General features: G+C 45.0%; 1 protein-coding gene across 1 annotated transcript; it reads right to left on the bottom strand.

The window, feature by feature from the left end:
* Positions 1 to 468: 468 nt before the first annotated feature.
* On the bottom strand, positions 469 to 14613 carry irs2b (insulin receptor substrate 2b). The gene is made up of 2 exons (XM_085433736.1): positions 9541 to 14613; positions 469 to 2901 (listed from the first exon to the last, which is right to left on the bottom strand). The coding sequence occupies exons 1-2, from the start codon at positions 12845 to 12847 to the stop codon at positions 2897 to 2899; spliced, it is 3312 nt and encodes a 1103-aa protein (XP_085289862.1). The 5' UTR covers positions 12848 to 14613; the 3' UTR covers positions 469 to 2896.
* Positions 14614 to 15030: the final 417 nt, after the last annotated feature.

Below are 15030 nucleotides of genomic sequence, written 5' to 3'. Positions count from 1 at the left end.
GTCACAGTAGACAATCACACCTATTTCTCAGCATTAATTACCCATTTAATTAGCAAATCTTTGAGAATGTATAATCCGATAGCATATGGCTGAGGGTGAGAAATCTTTCTTTTACTACTGTGTCATTTATCCCCTCCCAGTTACAGGGGGGCTGTTTCAACATGCTGGTCTAATTACCATAGCTGGGGGTGGGGACTGGGAGGAAAGCATAGAAAAACAATAACAATGCTAATGCTGGAGGCAACACCAGATTAGGCCTACACCCGGTTTCTGACGCAGTCTTTCTCAAAGAGAAGCATGGATTTACATACACTCAGAGAACACAAGGGGAGAAGTGAAAGACAAGTGAGATATACAGTATCCACTCTTCACTTTTCTCATTTATAATGAGCTTTTCCTGTTAAACTGGCAGGAAACATCCTGCGCTTATTCATGCAGGGTGTGAAAGAGAACAGCAACAGAGAGAAATAGCTTTCTTAAATATTATTTATTGCATGTGTCTATAAAGAATCAACACTGTCTAAAGCAATGAACTAAGTTTAAATTATCATTTAGTAGTATCACAATGTGCATGATATGAAATATTTACAATGAAAAGCCACAGCAGAGTAAGCCATTGCCCATATCGCAACCTTGATGCTGAATTAAAAACTGGAAACATTATCCAAATGCAAAAAACACTGCTCAAAACACCAACAGGCTCGATTAGCAAAAACAAGCAGGAAAAAGTTTCCGTTTCAAAATTGAAGGAAAAAAAATGTACAAACAGCAAAAATTTGAATTAAGGTTTAACAAACATTATTAACAGTATTTATACATTTGGTTCGTCCTTGTAAACTAATTTCTTTTTAAAAGTGTAAATATTGCATATAAGCCATTTGTGGTGTACCTAAGTATCAAGAATTAATTATGTCAAGTATTATTGATTTCTTTAAAATCTTTTTTTTCTTGTTTTTGTTTTTTAGAATTACAGCATTAGAAAATGTCGTCATAGTGGCATCCACTTTACAAGACCATCCCAAATCAGTTTTTAAAAAAAAAAAATCAAAACCAAACCATACTGGTTAGCGTTATAACTTAATTAGTGCTTCTGTTGTATCAGAAAGTTCACTCAAATATTTAACTATGTACATTAAAAATAACATAAGTTATCTAACTTAACACTCGAAGTTTCTCAGGATTTGCTTACACATTTTCGATGTAACGCTGCGCTATTTACAGTATATAGGCAAAGGTTAAGTACCTGTGAGTTCAGATAAATAATAAGATACTTCCCCTGGTTTCTTTCGTTTATTCGGCTTGTGTCTGTGTTGTAGTTCCCATTCGGTACCTCTGCATGTTTCACTGTTGCTGTTGTTGTGTTCGTCGGGTTGCGCGCTCCCAGTCTCGGAACACAGCATGTACTACATTCAGTGTGTCCTGTGTTACAATCTAGACAAGTTTGTAAATGCAAGACCATGCAGTGGAGGCCATGGATTCAAGCTATCGAGTGGCTTTTTGAACAGCCAGTTAGACTCAGTCCTGCAGTCCTGCATGTACCACATTGCTCAGTGCTGCCTGGCGTGGTGTGACAGAGCTCCACAATGAGGCATCAGGTGAGAAAATGTGAGACACTGGGCTGTCCAGTTGCTCTGTATAAATAACTTCAAACATTCACGTTTCAGTCCCTTGTCCTGTCAGGTGTGCAGGATATTTTAGGTGAACGGCGGGTGAGTTGGTGTAGTGTTTAAAAGGTGCTGAGACTCTTACTCAGACAGGCCACATTTCACATGATCAGGTCCAGGTGGACCTGGCTCATGCTGCAGTTACATTTGTCACAGCTGCATGCATTTGCAATGCAACGTCACCTATTTCTCCAACATCCTCCAAGTATTATTTTAGTGTGTATGAATACCTCCATTTAAAGGTACAATAATAAATATATTACTCTGGATTTCTAATACATAATCTAGTCATAAATGTGGGGAGAGAGGGAACTTAATCTCAGAGAGGTCGGCTCTCATTCGGCTCTAATGAACATTCAGTCTCTGTGATGATCAGTTAAATCTTTGATATACTGCGTGTTTAGAGGTCCAACCTAAAAAAAAAGAAAAGAAAATCCATCAGGTGGGGGCTGATGGCTGGAGTAAGGCTTTGGATCGGTGACTTTTTAAAAAACATTCACCTTTGAAAATAAATATTTTATATATATATATATATATAGAATTCTACTGTGTAACTTGGTGCTGAGGTAGGGTTTATTTTTTTTTAGCAAATGTTACCTTTGATTTTAAATATGTTCATAAATGCCGTCTCTTTTTGCAGTACAATCTGTTTACAAATTCTCAGACATTTCAATGAATGCATACACACATACACGATAAATAAATAAATACATGTCATCTGTATGCATGAAGGGTTTTGCGTGCATGTTTGCGCACGCATGCTCTCCAAGTTTGGTTCACAGGTTTTCAGGTGTGAATGTCTGGCAACTACTGGTCGAAGCCATTAGAAAGCCAGTTGAAATTGTATAATTGATAATAACAATACCAGCGATGAACATAGTATACTGCAGGCTGACGTACCTAGACACATAGTTACCTAACTATGCTTAGAATTAAAAGTCGGTTTTTAGTTTTCTGTTTGTTTAAATCTAGCACTACAGCAGCAATGGCACCAGAATGTTTAGGTGCCACAAAAAAGGAGGGAGGGTCAAATGTCCGTGTTTCCATGGCGATGGCTGTCCCCGTAACCCCCAGAGGCGGCAGAAGGGTCAAAGGACATGGGCTACAGCGCAAGGTCCAGCTGTCGCTCTGGCGACCTCGGCATCTGGCTGAAGTGAAATCCTACATTCACAGGAAGAAGAAGAGGAGGAAGGGGTGGGGGGGGGAGGCAAGTTGGGAAGACCCATCAGCCTTCATTCTGAAAGAAGAAGAAGAAGAAGAAAAGAGTTAGTTTCTTATCATGTAATTTATAGAAATGAAATGAAATATAAGTTAAAAAAAGTCAATATTCCCCCCAGTAACTTAATCTAAGCGTGTACATACAGTTTGCATCATTTATTATGTAGGACAGAACAATCGAGGGGAGGGGAAGGTCACTCTGCTACCAAGTAAGGAATGAGTGCATTTCAAGAGGCCTGCTTTCGTGTATGAGTATGTGTGTCTGTGTGTGTATTCCTCAGCTGGTAGACACTCAAGTGGCAGGTGCTTTTACAGCAGGGGAAAAAAAAGCAGAGTGGCATTTAGCACTGTGCAGCTGAAACAGGCCAGTGATGGCAAACGTCACGCCAACAACACTCCCACACACTAACAAACAGGTATTCTTAATTGCTCCCACACATACCGCAGCTATGTACTTTCAAATACCATGAACCCAGAGTCTTTGAGAGTGTTGCTTTTCTCCCAGTGGAAAGCTGCACTGACCCTTGCCCCTGTGTACATGTTTGTGAGGTTTCATTTGCATGCAGAGCTATCAAATGGGAGCGGAAGTCTTGGCTGGGTGACCCGCACACACACGCAGAGACACACACACACACACACACACACGGTCTGTAGCTGCATTTCTTCCCTCATTTGCTGTCTCCTCTCCCTCTTCCCCAGTCGTGAACAAGAGCCGTTTTCACAAAGCTGGATGTGATCGTCATTCTCTAAAACAAACCTTTCATTCAGCCCTTGCAGCCCCCCTCCTCAGCTATTCTCACCGCAAACAGGCACACGTCTGTTCTGGGCTTTTTTCCCTATACATACTGGCTATAAATGTAAATTGATGCTGATCCTGATGTCCAATCAAAAGCTTCAAAAAAAAAAAAAAAAAAAAAAAACTAAACTGGAAATGCCAGGGCACCTTTACTGCTGCTCGGGGACGTCTGTGATGCAAAACCGTGGAACCACTGAGTTCATTTGAATAACAGAGGAGATGATTTCACTCTTGAGGCTACCTGGCGCTGAGCGAGCTCTGTGTCTTTATCGCCACGGGTGTCAGAGGCAGAATACAGCGGAAAGGCCGTGTTGGGACGGGGTGGAAAAAACACAGTAACAGAATCAACCTGACAGAGAGGAACGGGAATGCAGTGAGGTCATGGGACCGATGGACCATAACAGTCAAGTGTGTGTGTGTGTCTGTTTCTGGAGGGGCTGGGCCAGTCGACGGCCTGTATAGGCAGGCACATAGGTGAGAATGACTGAGATCTGCCGGGAAGGACTGTTGAATCACTAACAGCTCAGATTAGCAACCAGGTGTAGCCATGAACATAAACACACTTCCTTGTTTGTGGACAATCTTGCAAGTGCATATAGGGACTGCGCATACACACATTTTCTGTTCGAAACATGCGATTTAAATAGAATCTGAGTGAAGAAAGCGTGGGTGGGCAGGAAGATTTGGGGAGGGGGATGTTATTGAGAGAAGAGGACAGAGGTCTAATGGGGGAATGAACCCAATGGCTTCTACCCCTCCTCTTTTTGGAGCACAGACACACATTCCTCCTCCGCCCCTCCCAACAACTCTTGTCTGTGCCCCCTGTCCCAACCCCCACACACACACACACACACACAAGCACATACACGCACGCACACACACACACACACACACACACACATAGACTTGGGCTCTGTTCATTATTTATTTAGTTCTCACAGGCTAAATTTAGCTATGCTCCATTCAAGAATAAGACACACACACATACACACAGGCATGTATTAGCAGCCTCCTCTCTAGAGCTTCAGAGTCAGAGTAAACAAGTTACTCTGTCTGTAACCACCACAGACTTGAGTAGCTTGATGTTGTCAATGAGATAAATGAACAGGCTTTAAAGGGAACTACTCCAAACTGCAACTCTGAGCAACATTCAAGAGAAAGGAAGTGGACTGCAAACTGTTTTTGCTTTTATTGTGGGGTAGACTGGAAACGAACCTACAGACAAACAAGGAGAGATCAGCAGGCTCAGATCTGCTCTGTTTACATTCCTGCCCCACTACCTCCTCTCTAATCTTCAGTGAACAAACACTGACTGACTGACTTCACCTCTGACCTCCCACACCTTTGTCTGACCAGCTAAACAACAACAAAAAGAAAAACAATGCTGCACAACTCGGCAATCCAGCTGACTCACTATTGCATACAGAGCTTTGGCATTCCTCATCGTGTCACATTATCCACTTGCAGCAGTTCACGTGGATTATTGATTAATCCGGCAATTAGTTCCTCAGTAAATCATTTGGTCTACAAAAAAAGGTGGAGGGGAAAAAAAAAACACCAAAGCAAATCAGTTTCCCTAAGCTCCGCTGACACATTTGGATGTTTTGCTTAGCATGTCAAAAATGCAAAACCATTCAGTTTACGGTTAGCTCGAATATAATAATAATAATAATAATAATAATAATAATTGTGAGAATATGAAACTGCGTGTTTGTGAATTATTTCAACTACTCCTTTATAAAAGCACCAGAAAATAAAGCTTATATAATTAAGCCACTGAATATAACGAAACTAACGGTACGACTATCAGCTCTACAGAGGAGCATTAACAAACCAAGTGGGGAGGTCAGAAAGTTGGGAAAGAGTTCATGAGTAGCCGGTCTGCTTATGACGGGGGGAAAAAAAAAGGTATAATTAGCTAGCAGCCAAGACTAAACTCACTTAATGTGCCTTGTGGGTATAATTACTATAAAATGTCCACTCACAGTCACAGAGGATCTGTCTCTTCCTCTGCATTTAAAAACAAAAAGCAAAAAAAAAAAAAACACAAGCTACTAAACAATGCTTAATCCTGACGTGAATGTAATCCTTCTTACCTCCAAGCTAAACTGAGGATACGGGAGGTTAACTTTGTTTTCATCTAGCGCTAGAACATCCCGCCCTAGTTTGCTCAAAGAGTTATGTATCAGACAGCCTGGAGCACTGTGCATGTGTGTCTGTGTGCGTATGTGCGTGGGGAGGAGATGGGAGGGGTGTACAGGACAGGTGAGGACAGAGACTGTGGGTTCCTCAAAATGCTGCGTGGAGCCAAAAACCCGAGTAAAGGTATTCTCTGTGCACTTTCTACAGGAAATTCTTTATGTATATGATGATTCACAATTAATTTTATCAGCAACAAAAAAAATGTCAGACATGAAGATGTCATACTTTTCCACCAGCTCATAAACATAACATAGTCCTAAGGCTATAACTGTTTATTATTTTTATGACTAACTCCTCTTTCTCATAGTGAAAACAGTCACCACTGTTTCCCAGAGCCACACATGACATCTTTTAAATGCACTGGAATTAACAAAAAAAAGCCATAAAAGTCGTAAAAAACTGCAGTATTTATGTAATGGATTTCTCCCGAGCAGCAAGAGAAGTAAAGTGTCTTGTCAGCTGCTCTACTCAGACATGATTAGCTAATTTTTTTAGTGCATTGTTAGGTAATCCTTTATGGCCTTCAGCAATCAGACACGGCCCACTGAGGTCGCAAAACAACAGGAAAAACAAAAGGCCTGTGAACGCCCCAATATGGAGAAGGTGTGTGGCGTGGGGTGTCACATGATTACTGAAAAGAAAAACAATGCTTGAAGAGAGGAAGAAGGGGTTTGGGTTGGGGGAGGGATGCATTGGATGAGGTGGGGGGGGGGGGGGGGGGGTTGGTAGCTCCTTGAGAGTGCTTGGCCACGCCCACAACCTTCTCCCGTAGCTGTTGTAGCAGATGGCGGCCAGTCATTAGCGTATTGTCACTCTCCTCTGAAGGGCCAGATAACCAGTGAGCACTGCTTGGCGAGGCAGGTGCAAACCCCCTAACCCCACACCCAACCCCTCCACCATCTGCTGACGCCTGTGTGTGTGTGTGTACGCACATGGGAGAGGCACACAAAGTCAAAATGCGTGTGTTTGTATTTCGGGGGGTTGCAGGGGGGTCTGGGCCCACAAATGGAAAGCGTGAATCTTTCTCTGCTGTCTGCATTCATGCAAGACTGCTTACAGTCAGAGAGACGAGCACTCGATAAATGAGGACAGGTTAGGGAAAAGAAGACGGCAGGCGGATAATAAAGAGGCTTTTATAGTGATATGATAAGTGGCAGTGTAGATACTCTAAAAGTAGATATGAGGACGAGCCAAAAATAAAAAAAGCTGTAAAAGGAGTGCACGTGCCTCTCTTTTTCTTTAGATTAGTGGTAATGCTCCAGTGGTAACATCCCCCACTCACAAAAACTAGCCCAAAGTTCAAGAAGCTGACACTAGTCCAAAGCTTGCACTGAAAGCCACGCACCACACTGCGCCACTACCACCCCATTCTCTCTCTCTCGCTCCCTCTCTAACGCTTAAAATACACAAACTCAACTGAGCCATACTTTAGGATTTTCATACAGAAAGTCAAGCATTTTTATAACGCCCTCCCTCCGCTCAGCTTCCCCTTCACACCACAGTGCCAAATGAGGACAGGTGATTTCGTAATCTACCTGTGACAGTGTGATATACAACCGGGAATGCAAACTATGGTTCACTCAGTGATAAGGTGAGAATGTGGTATAGCCTGCCATCTTGTAGTAAACAGACGGGCCCTATTTTTCCTCTCGTATCGGAATGCTATGTATTTGGATGCGAGTATCAACAACTTTCCTCGCTGTTGTAGCCACATGTACTAAAGTTACCGAAGCAAAGGCCAGCAGCTGCTTGTTGGGAAGGCACTGATCTTTCTGTCATTCAGCATTTTTCTTCCATTCTTCCTTCTCACCCACTCTCTGCCTTCTGCCAGCAGCTCAATAGTCCATTTTGTTATACATGAAAAACAAAACAAGTCAACCATCCATCACCATTGTTCTTTCACCTCCCTCCTTCCTCCACCCCTGCTCTTCTAGCCTTGCACCACGGGTTAAAAAAAAAAAAATTCCATAAAAAATTCCATAAATCCCATAAATGTACAGATCATAGCGAATTCTCACGGATACCTGTGCGTGCCTCAGGTGCACACGAGTCACATGTGTTCAGACAAGTCTCCTGTGTAAAAAAGAAAGAAAAAGAAACAAACAACAAAACCACCAGCTCATTTTACAATTTGTGAAGTTGCTCATAGTGAAAAAAAGAACCCCTCCCCTCCCGATTTCATCCCAGCAGGTTAGAAAAACAAGTGAGCGTTCACCTCTCCCAGCAACCTTTGCACACTGCCCACATTCCAGTCCTGAAACCCAGTACCTGACAATTGATAAACAACTGACTCACTTGTTTTTCTGGGGAACCCGATGACTTGCACCGAGCTCCACACTGGCTGCGCTCTCACAGCAGGGGAGCCAGCTGAGACAAAGAGACAACTTAGTTGTGAAACTGCAAACAGCAATTAAACTCTTGTATTTCACCATCAGGAACACTGACTCCTGAGTCACTATGATCTTAACACTTTGTATTTTCTTTAGAAACAACAGCAACTTCTGACATGTCCCTGCCATGTCATCCATCCGTGTAAATAATCCTTGGCATTTACAGATGGATGAAAAGCCCCTGATGCAGCAGAAAGAGGAAAGAAAATGAGGCGAAAGGTAATATTTTGATAACAACTCTTCCCCTTCGAGTCTCAGGGATTTTGCTGCTTATTCGTTTTGTTCTCTGAGGTCTGTGTAACACACCGTTTCAGATTTACCAATAGCGAGTGCTCTTTGCCGCCTTCGAGCGGCTTCCATAGAGGCATCATGTGTAGCGCTGCATGCGTCACTGAATCAGATCAGATGTTTTTTTGAAACACTGACGCGGTGCAAAACTGCGTCACTGAGAGGAAACCAGGACAGACCGTTCACATAAACGGAACAGCAAACGTGAAGGCAGATAACCATAAGTTTTTAAAATAAAACCGTTTCAAAAAAAATGCGATGATGCAGAAAGATTACTTTTTAATAAAGGGGAGTTTGCGTCCTCTGGGATGTGTGGAGGGGAGGAAGACAAGGAGGCAACATGTTCCACAGAATGCATTTGTTATTCAGCATGCCGCACCGCTTTCATTCAACCGTCTAATTCAGGGCTTTTATTTGAGAGAAAATAAAAGCAGTTTTAAAAACAGGATCAACATCACAGCCTCGAGATTTGTCAGCGTGTCCTGGGTGTGACAAGTAGGTGACTAATCCTGTCTAAACATTACAGCCTACACCCAATAGCAATCTTGACAACTAGTTTGCTTCTCTAAGCTACTGTAGTTTACTACACCGGATTACATAAATCTGTAGGCTGTTATCTCGGATATTGCAGTGATGGTCAGTCACGATTATATGGCCACAAAAGAGCTTTCAAGAAAAATAAAGTGTCAGCTTTTTAACTCGCAGTGGAAAGGACAAACTGACAGCAAGGGGCAGACACACAGACGCTCCTGCAGACAAACCACTGAGGCTGTTTTTGTTCTCTAGAGGTAATTATCATCAACTTTGGGACTGAAAACGAGCCCAGAAGTGTTGCAAACAACATTACGTGTGGCCTATCTCTGCAGAGTACACAGTTGCCCTGAGGCGGATCTCTATCCTACTCCAACCCTGACGCCACTCCCTTCATGAATGAAAATGCACTGAATGAATGAGTGTGTGGGACATGTGTGACAATGCTCACCTTTCACAGCAGCAGCAGCAGTCTCCTTAAATCCCAGGCTGGCATAGGGGCTAGAGTTGAAACCATTCAGCCCCCCCTTGCAGCCACAAGCTGTCTTGAGCCTCAGGAGTTCATCACAGCCCCCTAACCGGCATCCCCCAAGGTTTCCCTCCATCAAGTTTAAGGCAATGTAGTTAAGTCCATTTTGATAGCCAGCTGACGTTTCCCTGCACATGGGACTGCTGTACTCCTCACCGAGTCCTTCAGAGCTACGAACTGTGCGAGATACGTTCTCCACAGAGGCAGAGCTGTGCCGTTTAGTGTCGTTGGCAAAGGATGGGCACACGGGTGTGACAGTGGTTGTGGAAGAGAAGGTCTCAGAACTGTGACGACGACGTCCGTGAGGGTCGGCCCGGATAACTTTAGCCCCCCTGTGTGGATCTACAACTGTAACAGATAATGAAGGACCTCCCTTGAGAAAAGAGTCCACGGGCACAGGGGGCATCACATCTACTATGCTGCTCTCAAGGCTGAGTCTCTGGACACAAGCAGTAGGGCTGGTCGGGCGGGGAGTTGTGCATAGAGCAGGTAAAGGGTCAGAAGGACTAAAGGTCATCTCAGTGTAGTCGTCACTGAATGGACCAGGCTGACACTTAAGGCTTCCTTGCTGTGGAACACCCCTCTCCTTTTCCTGTCCCTCTGTGCTTTTATCTTCCTCCACCTCCTCCTCTTCAACTCCCTGTGTTTCCTGCTGAGTGGTAACTAGACTATGGCATGTCAACAGTTCAGCTGTGTCTGTACAGTTAGTTTGGTGTGATACCTGCTGAACCGTGGAGCTGACATCAATATTAGCATAGCCTGAGAGTGACCGGGATCCTGTCTCTGCGGTTACAGAGGACTCAGGGCTCTTTGACTCTGTGGTTGTGTTGTGGTTAACACTGCTAAAGTCTATGTTAATGTATTCTCCGGGGCTGCGTGGCTCTGAAGGAAGAGGGTGCTCACTCATGCATGGTAGTGTTTTGAGGGATTCCAAAGCCAAGCGGGTAGGCCGACAGACTCTACTCCGGTGTACCAGACCTCCATCTATCCAAGCCACTCTGAGAGGAGATGGAGTAGAAGATGGAGTGGCTGGTCTTGCCACAGTGCCATTGGTTGCAGAGTTTCCTGAAGAGATAGGACAGTAGTTGGATTCCTCTTCTATCCGTTGTCTCTGTAAACTCATCACCACATACTGATCTGTGTCAGTGGACCCACTGCGCTGCAAATGTCCTTTAAGTGATCTTGGTAGAGAACTGCAAGAATAAGGCTGCCTGTGGCTTGGCGGGAGGCTGGGATCTCCTGTAGGACTGAGAATATAATCTGGGGGTGTAAAAGACACCTGTGTGTCAACAGGAGACATATTCAGGTATTCTCCATTGGCGAGCTTCCCATCGTTGCTGTCCACTGACATCTTGGTTGCACACCACATGGGCATGTACCCACTGTCCTCCAGAGAAACACCCCCGGGGGAGTGTATGCGCGTGGCCAGCCCCATTGAGGAGGGTTTTGTACAAGGGTTGATGATTTGCTTTGGAGCAGATACACACATAGGGCTCATGGGCATGTAGGGGTCATCCTTAGACCCGGGTGTGAGAGGAGCCACACCAGGCATCATGGGCATATAGCCACTGTCGCCTTGGTGACCATTTGAAGCAATCTGAACATCTCTGTAATCCTCCAGACTTATCCCTTTAGGAGACGCGGTGTGACACCTGCGAGAAGACTGACTTCCACTGGTGTATGTTGCCCTCATAAGAGTATACTCATCCAGGGAGGCTGAAGATACTTGGGGGGGACCCCTCGGTTGACGGGGGGTGGTGAGGGAGTATGTGCGCTTTCGATACACCTTGTCAAATTCTGGTAACCACCGGTAACCATTCTGGTTCTGACGCTCCATTACCATGTAGCCATCAAGCTCACTGCCATCCCGGGATGGGGGGGTGTCTGCTTTGAGGGACTCTGGAGTGTTGCTGCGGAGAGTAAGCGGTAACCTGAGGTCTCGTGCCTCCGCAGGGCTAGAGCCAAATTCCTCACATGATATAAAGCCAGCATCACTGGGAGAGCCTGAGAAGGATGCACTGCAGCTAGAGGGGCGAGGGGCACCGCTGTCTTGGCAGGAAGATGCATGGCTTGGACAAGCAGTGGTCACAGGTGGAGAAGGAGACAGAGGCATAGACATGGACTTACTATGCTGGAGGGTGGAAGATTCAAACGTCAGAGAAGGGCGTGCAGTAATGGTATGAGATCTGCTCAGCAGGGTCCTGTGGACCCCTGGACTAAGGGGGCTCCCGGTGACTGACATAGTGCGTGCCATGGTGCCGTCGCCCTCGCTCGCAGTGCGTAATCGACACGAGGAGCATTTGCTCACAGGAGAGGTCGCAGCCATGCTGTCAGTACGCGACCGCCGGGGAAGCCCGGTCTGCCTCGGGGGTAGATTATTCAGGTGCCTCCGCGAGGGTACAGAGATGGGGTTTGTACCAGAGGACTGGCTTTTGCTGCGCGGGCGGAATTCCGACAGCTCCTTCATGGCTTTCATGGCCTCCAAGATAGTTTCGTGAATGTTTTGAGCCACCACAGAGTCATCCGCCTGCATCCACAGCTCCCCCGGACCCGTGGATGCAGATCGGCCAACCTCTATGAAGAAAAAGCTGTCAGAGTGGCCGCACCTCCGGATATTCATCAGCTGCAAGGTGACTGAGGCAACATCAGAGTTAAGCTTAACGAAGCTGATAGTCCGGCTGGAGAGACACAGCCTGTACACCCCTGTTAAATTTCGACTCTGTCCGAGACCTTTAGATTTTAGATTTACTTGCCATACCTCCTTGTAGGCGGCGGTCACCGGCGTTATTACACCGTAGCTCGACTCGTCGTAGCCAACCAGCGAGGACGCAGAGTTAGACGCCGAGCCGTCATATACTTTCCCCTCTGCCATTAAATCCGTCAGCACCCGGTACCAGCTCTCCTGTTCCTGCTCGTTTTCCGTCGCCAAAGCAAAATACTCATCCTTGGTATAAAGAGCAATAAGATATTTGTATTTTGCGTCTGCTCTCTTGCTGATATTGAGACAGCAGTCCAGAGGGATGACTCTCTTCGGGGCCGATTTGTTTTTCCATTTCTTCTCGCTCTCGTAGTATTCCAACCGGGCAGGGAAACCTTCGCTCGGCTCCTTTAGAACAAAAAAGCGCTTATGTCCGTGTTTCTGCTTTTTCAGATATCCGCATTTCTTGATGCCGCTGTTTGCGTTACTGGCCAATAACGACTGATCACCGGTGTTCGGCGGACTCGCCATTCTCGCGTCCTCCTCTTATCAGACACAATGCTTCCGTTCCCTTTAGTTGTAAAAAGAAACGACTCGCTTTCTTTTAATCCTCTACTTCCAGAGCCGGTTTCACATTAATTCGTCTTCTCCCACAGCCGAGCGATAAATAACACATGTCTGCTGGTGTCCGGGCCGAAGAGGGTGAAACAACATGTGACGATCTACACATTCAGCTCCGGTTTTAAAAAAAAGAAGGGAAAGGAGACGAAAAAAATACGCACTCACCAACAGTGGGCGGTGCGCACTCAGCTCATTGGGTTTATTGGTGGAAAAGGGATGAATGCTGGAGTGAGAAAGGAAAGAGAGTGAGAGCGAGAGAGCCCTCCTACTATCACTGCCCTCTTCCGACTCATTTGCGTGTAGTCAGTTAGGACTGTAGCTTTATTTATAGCATCCCTATTCCTATGATCCTTCGTTTGGCTTCAGTGTACGTTTTTTTTAGCAGGATATAGCCCGGTCCCAACTACTCAAACGAGATGTCCCCGATTCAGAAAACCATCATTTGCGTCATTTAAGGCGTTACGGGGTGGATTATGAAAAATATAACCTGAGTATAGATCCGTTATATGCACAGACCGAATATATGACGCGTAACTGGTTTTATACACGTATAATTTACAGGTATTGTTTCACTGTCGGAAATTTTCTTACCATGGGTGTTTGTTTTTTCTCTCACTACACTTTGACCATATTTAAACTCTAGAGGGAGTCGTTCCAGTGTTCTCCAACTGGTAAACAAGCATCACCTGGTCGACTCTGCAGCTCTGGCACATGAATTTAATATTCCCCATGAGCCGTTCAGCCAGAAAAGCCTGCATTCACAGTGTAAGCGGGATATTCTCCCCCGTCCTCTTCCCCTTTTTTACTCTTAAGCGAAAGCACCCAATTGTTCGCGCGGAATAACTAGTACAAGAAATGACAAGAGCGCACAGAATGCAGTGTGTTTTATTGCATAATGCGGTTGCTTGCTGATTTATTCATGTTTGCCAGAGCTGCTCAGTTGCAATTTTTTTGTTTGTTTTTTGGTGGGTTTTTTACTGCTTCATCTCTGTGTTTGTCTTAACCCATTCAGAAACAGAGCGTGGCGGTGTGAAAACAGTTATTCTGGGGTGAACATATGCCCAAAATATCTAAGGCGATAGGAGGTTATAGCGTACAAAATCTTAAAAGTACTCCTTGTACACGAAACTAAAAGTACCCCATATATGGTCATATAACACAGCAGTCATGATGACGCAAAAAATTCTCCTGATCTCAATGCGTCAGCGGCTGGTAATGTGCGTAATGATAAAACGCGGGAGCAAACTGGGTACCGTGGCGGGATGGTGATCTGAGTTTGCTGCGGATAGCCAGTATTCTCTTTTTGACATCCTGTGGGACTGAAACTCCTCTTTTCTCGTCCAGCAGGAACGTCATGCTGCCAAGAGAAGGTACAGTGTGTCCTGACAGCTATGTATCCTGGGCCAACACAGTAAAAAGTGACACTGTAGTAACACTTTTGAATAGCTGCACATCCCACGATGATGACTTATTGAAATCTACCCCCCACCTCATGTTAATACTCCCGTTTTCCTGCAAATCCCACAGTGCTGGCTCAGCAACACCCTCTCCTTAGCGGCAAGGTCAATTATGCCAACAGGATAAATTATTTTACTGCTGCCATGAGGAGAAGATTCCAATCAGGCAGCCAAATCAAGTGATCTGTCCTTCAAATTACCTTTAACGTGCGTGTTCCGTGCAGTTCCTTTCATTATCTGAACTCTAAACTGTGTTTACCTCAGCTATGAAGACATAGATATAAATAGATGTAACAGCGTCCAGTGTCTGAACGTCCTAGGCTCAAATATCTCCCAGTTGGATAAGGAGGGTTCCCTGGCTCTTGATATTAGGTTTCCTACATGACAGACACACACTTGGTTCTGAACTTTCACACACTCCACACACAAATGGACACTTTTCACGGCCAATTTGAGTAACATTTACAGTATTTACTGTTGCTTAAATCTCAGATAAATTATGAATCGAGTCTCAGAAGTGTTTCAAGTGCAGGACAGCTTTCCTTGTATAATAGCTTGACCTGACATTGGAAAGATAAACAGAAGCCGAGTGGGGGTGGTATGAAGTGACTACAGGGGCACAGAGTGACTCTTTTT

This window comes from Copadichromis virginalis, linkage group LG16, assembly GCF_057382275.1.
Source record: "Copadichromis virginalis isolate Kocher_CV1m ecotype Utaka linkage group LG16, C_Virginalis_male_GT1.1, whole genome shotgun sequence".
Lineage (NCBI taxonomy): Eukaryota > Metazoa > Chordata > Actinopteri > Cichliformes > Cichlidae > Copadichromis > Copadichromis virginalis.
The sequence above is the reverse complement of the archived record's forward strand: the minus strand, read 5'-3'. Positions and strand labels throughout refer to the sequence as shown.

Bases quoted from the DNA above. Each gene is read 5' to 3' on its own strand.
- irs2b (XM_085433736.1), bottom strand. From the start codon at position 12,847: ATGGCGAGTCCGCCGAACACCGGTGATCAGTCGTTATTGGCCAGTAAC.